Raw genomic sequence first — 2,824 nt, forward strand, 5'->3', positions numbered from 1 at the left:
AAGGCGTTGTGCAGGAAAAGATCTGATATATTCATTGTTAGAAAGTTCAATAGTGAACATACGTGTCCGATGAGGGAGAGGTTATTAACCAAAGTCCAAGCAACAGTCGGATTTGTAAGTGGAGTGACAGCTCCAAAATTGGTCAATTATAAACGAATTTATACACCAAGAGATATAATTGATGACTTCGAGAATATTATGGGGTTGAAATATCTTACCAGCAAGCATGGCGTGCTAAAGAACGTGCACTCTCCATGAGTAGGGGAAAATCATCTGCAGGATATAGACGGATGTCGCGATACATACACATGTTAAAAACTGTGTATCCAGATTCCTATATAAGAATGCATAAGACTGAAGAGGATGAATTTATGTATCTGTTCATCGCCTTAAGAACATTCATTAGGGGATTTAAATACTGCAGACCAGTAGTTGTTGTGGATGGTGCACATCTGAGTGAAGCTTACAAAGGGATATTTGTATTAGCAAGCACACTTGATGGCGCAGGTATTTTTCAATTATAGTAATGATGCCTTTTTATATATTACGTATCAAATAATATAATGTGTGTGTAATCAGGTTGCATATTTCCATTTGCATATGGTGTTGTTGACACCGAAAATCATTGTTCGTGGACATGGTTTTTCGAACAGTTCAAACATGCATTTGGCGATAGAAAAGATATGTGTGTTGTTTCAGATAGAAATGAGAGTATCATGAAGAGTGTGAGGATTGTGTTCCTCGATGTACCTCATTATGCATGTATCTGGCATCTTTGGAAGATTGTATGTGGAAACTTCTAAAGGAGCTGAAAGGCTATAAGTGATCTATTCTACTCTATGGCCAAGGCATATACAAAGGAAGATTTTGATAAGTTGATGGCTAAGGTTGATAGAATTGATCACAGGGTTAAGGAGTACCTTGAATATGCAGGTTACGAAAAGTGGTCAAGAGTTCATGCAACAGTAAACAGAGGTAGAATGATGACTTCTAACATTGCAGAATGTATCTATGGTTGTCTTGTTGAACCACGCCAATTAACTATATTAGAATTCTTGGAAGAGGTTAGAATTCTTTTTGGATCTTGGCATTGCAAAAACAGAGAAGTAGCCTCATACACAAAGGACACATTAGGTAGAAAATTTGAGGAATTGTTGATTATCAACGCGGCTAAAAGTTCAAAAATGGAGGTATGTATCATTATATAATACTTTATATTTTATATATCTAATTTAGTGTATCATTCTGCATTTTTTAACATGATTTGTTTTTTAAAAATTATATATTTAAAATTTTTAATGTACACAGGTTGTTCAATCATCTGAGTTTATTTTCTCAGTTTATGAAAATGGAAGAAGATATATTGTTTGTCTTGAGCGGAAAGTATGTTGTTGTGGTAGATTTCAACTAGATAAGATACCTTGTTCACATGCAATCGCTGTATTGAAAAAAAAAGAATGTCACCGATATGTATCCGTATTGCTCTGATTATTACAAGCCTGATGCGTTGGCAAAAACATATGAAATTCCAATGGTACCAATGCCAGATAAGGAAGATTGGTCAGATCCTAAACACGTGGTAGCTGAAAAAGTGTATCCACCTAGATACAGAAGATTATCTGGACGACCAAGAAAAAGAATAAGAATGAATGCAGATGAAAAGATTTCGGTGAATACAAACTGTTGTGGACAATGTGGACAAGAAAGGCACAACAGAAGAACTTGTACTTTCTACCCAAAAGAGAAGTGAATTATTCGTAATGTTTCTATGATATCAAGTATAATTTATAACGTAAACATTTTAATGAATTTCAGTTTTCATTACAACTGCAAATTGAACACTTTGTGTTTAGATAAATAAACTTACAAACATGTAATAATTAAATTTGAAGTCGTGCTTTTGATTATAAATACTTTGTTATTATTGGTGTTGATAAATATACTTGTGTCAATATTTCTTTTTAATATAAAATTTTATAAATCTTATGATACAGTAAGATATATAAATTTAAGAATTATTAGGTAACATACTGTACATGATACATATGGTTTATCTAGTGTATCATGTACTTTTATTGTGTGTTTTTGGTACACATTTTTTATTTAGTGTATCATGTACTTTTAGTGTGTATCATTGATTTGCACGATGATACATCTCCATTAGATAAAAAATGCAAAATATTATTGAGGTTATTGTGTAATTTACAATGACTATAAATCATGTATCATGTGAATTTATATAATTTAACTTGTGTAATGCTTTTTTTGTTATGCTTTTTTTGAAATATACAGTAAATAACTTTACTTTTAAAAAATAATACCAATTCATATAACTATACTATTCAATTTACCTAAATATCATGTAAAATTTAAGGATTACAGGGTAACATCGTGCACATGATATATACGGTTTAGCCAATGTATCAGTTATTTTTACTGTGTGTTTGGTATATATGTATCATTTGGTTTTGGCCAGTGTATCATCTCCATTAAATAAAAAATTTAAAAATCTTTATGTCTATGTTTAATTATAAATACTTTGACTATACTTTATTAAATGAATTAAACCTGTGTGGGGCTATAATATGTCTGATATTTATATTTTCAATATAAAAATATTTGTTACGTAATGTTAAAAAAAATATTCATGGAAATTGACAAAACCAAAAAAATAACATTAAAAAGGATCAAAATAGTTGTTCAATAACATATAAAAACAATAAATATAACATTAAAACATTGTTTTATCATGAAATGCTACACTATGTGAACTAAATCTTCTTCTGGTGGTGGTGTGACTACACCCCTGGATTTTGGTGGATTA

General features: G+C 30.8%; 1 protein-coding gene across 1 annotated transcript; it reads left to right on the forward strand.

Moving 5' to 3' along the window:
* Window positions 1-344: 344 nt before the first annotated feature.
* On the forward strand, window positions 345-1,750 carry LOC138339282 (uncharacterized). The gene is made up of 5 exons (XM_069290870.1): window positions 345-507; window positions 580-746; window positions 849-1,190; window positions 1,309-1,383; window positions 1,499-1,750. Exons 1-5 carry the CDS (start codon window positions 345-347, stop codon window positions 1,748-1,750), a joined length of 999 nt encoding a protein of 332 aa, XP_069146971.1.
* Window positions 1,751-2,824: the final 1,074 nt, after the last annotated feature.

The sequence above is a fragment of the Solanum lycopersicum genome, chromosome 11 (genome assembly GCF_036512215.1).
Source record: "Solanum lycopersicum chromosome 11, SLM_r2.1".
In the NCBI taxonomy this organism is placed as follows: domain Eukaryota; kingdom Viridiplantae; phylum Streptophyta; class Magnoliopsida; order Solanales; family Solanaceae; genus Solanum; species Solanum lycopersicum.

What these genes read in the sequence shown, in the direction of transcription:
- LOC138339282 (XM_069290870.1), top strand. Translation starts at nt 345, where the DNA reads ATGCATAAGACTGAAGAGGATGAATTTATGTATCTGTTCATCGCCTTA. An exon ending in CTAAAAGTTCAAAAATGGAG is followed by an intron (nt 1,191 to 1,308) that starts GTATGTATCATT and finishes TAATGTACACAG; the next exon opens with GTTGTTCAATCATCTGAGTT. An exon ending in TTGTTTGTCTTGAGCGGAAA is followed by an intron (nt 1,384 to 1,498) that starts GTATGTTGTTGT and finishes GATTATTACAAG; the next exon opens with CCTGATGCGTTGGCAAAAAC.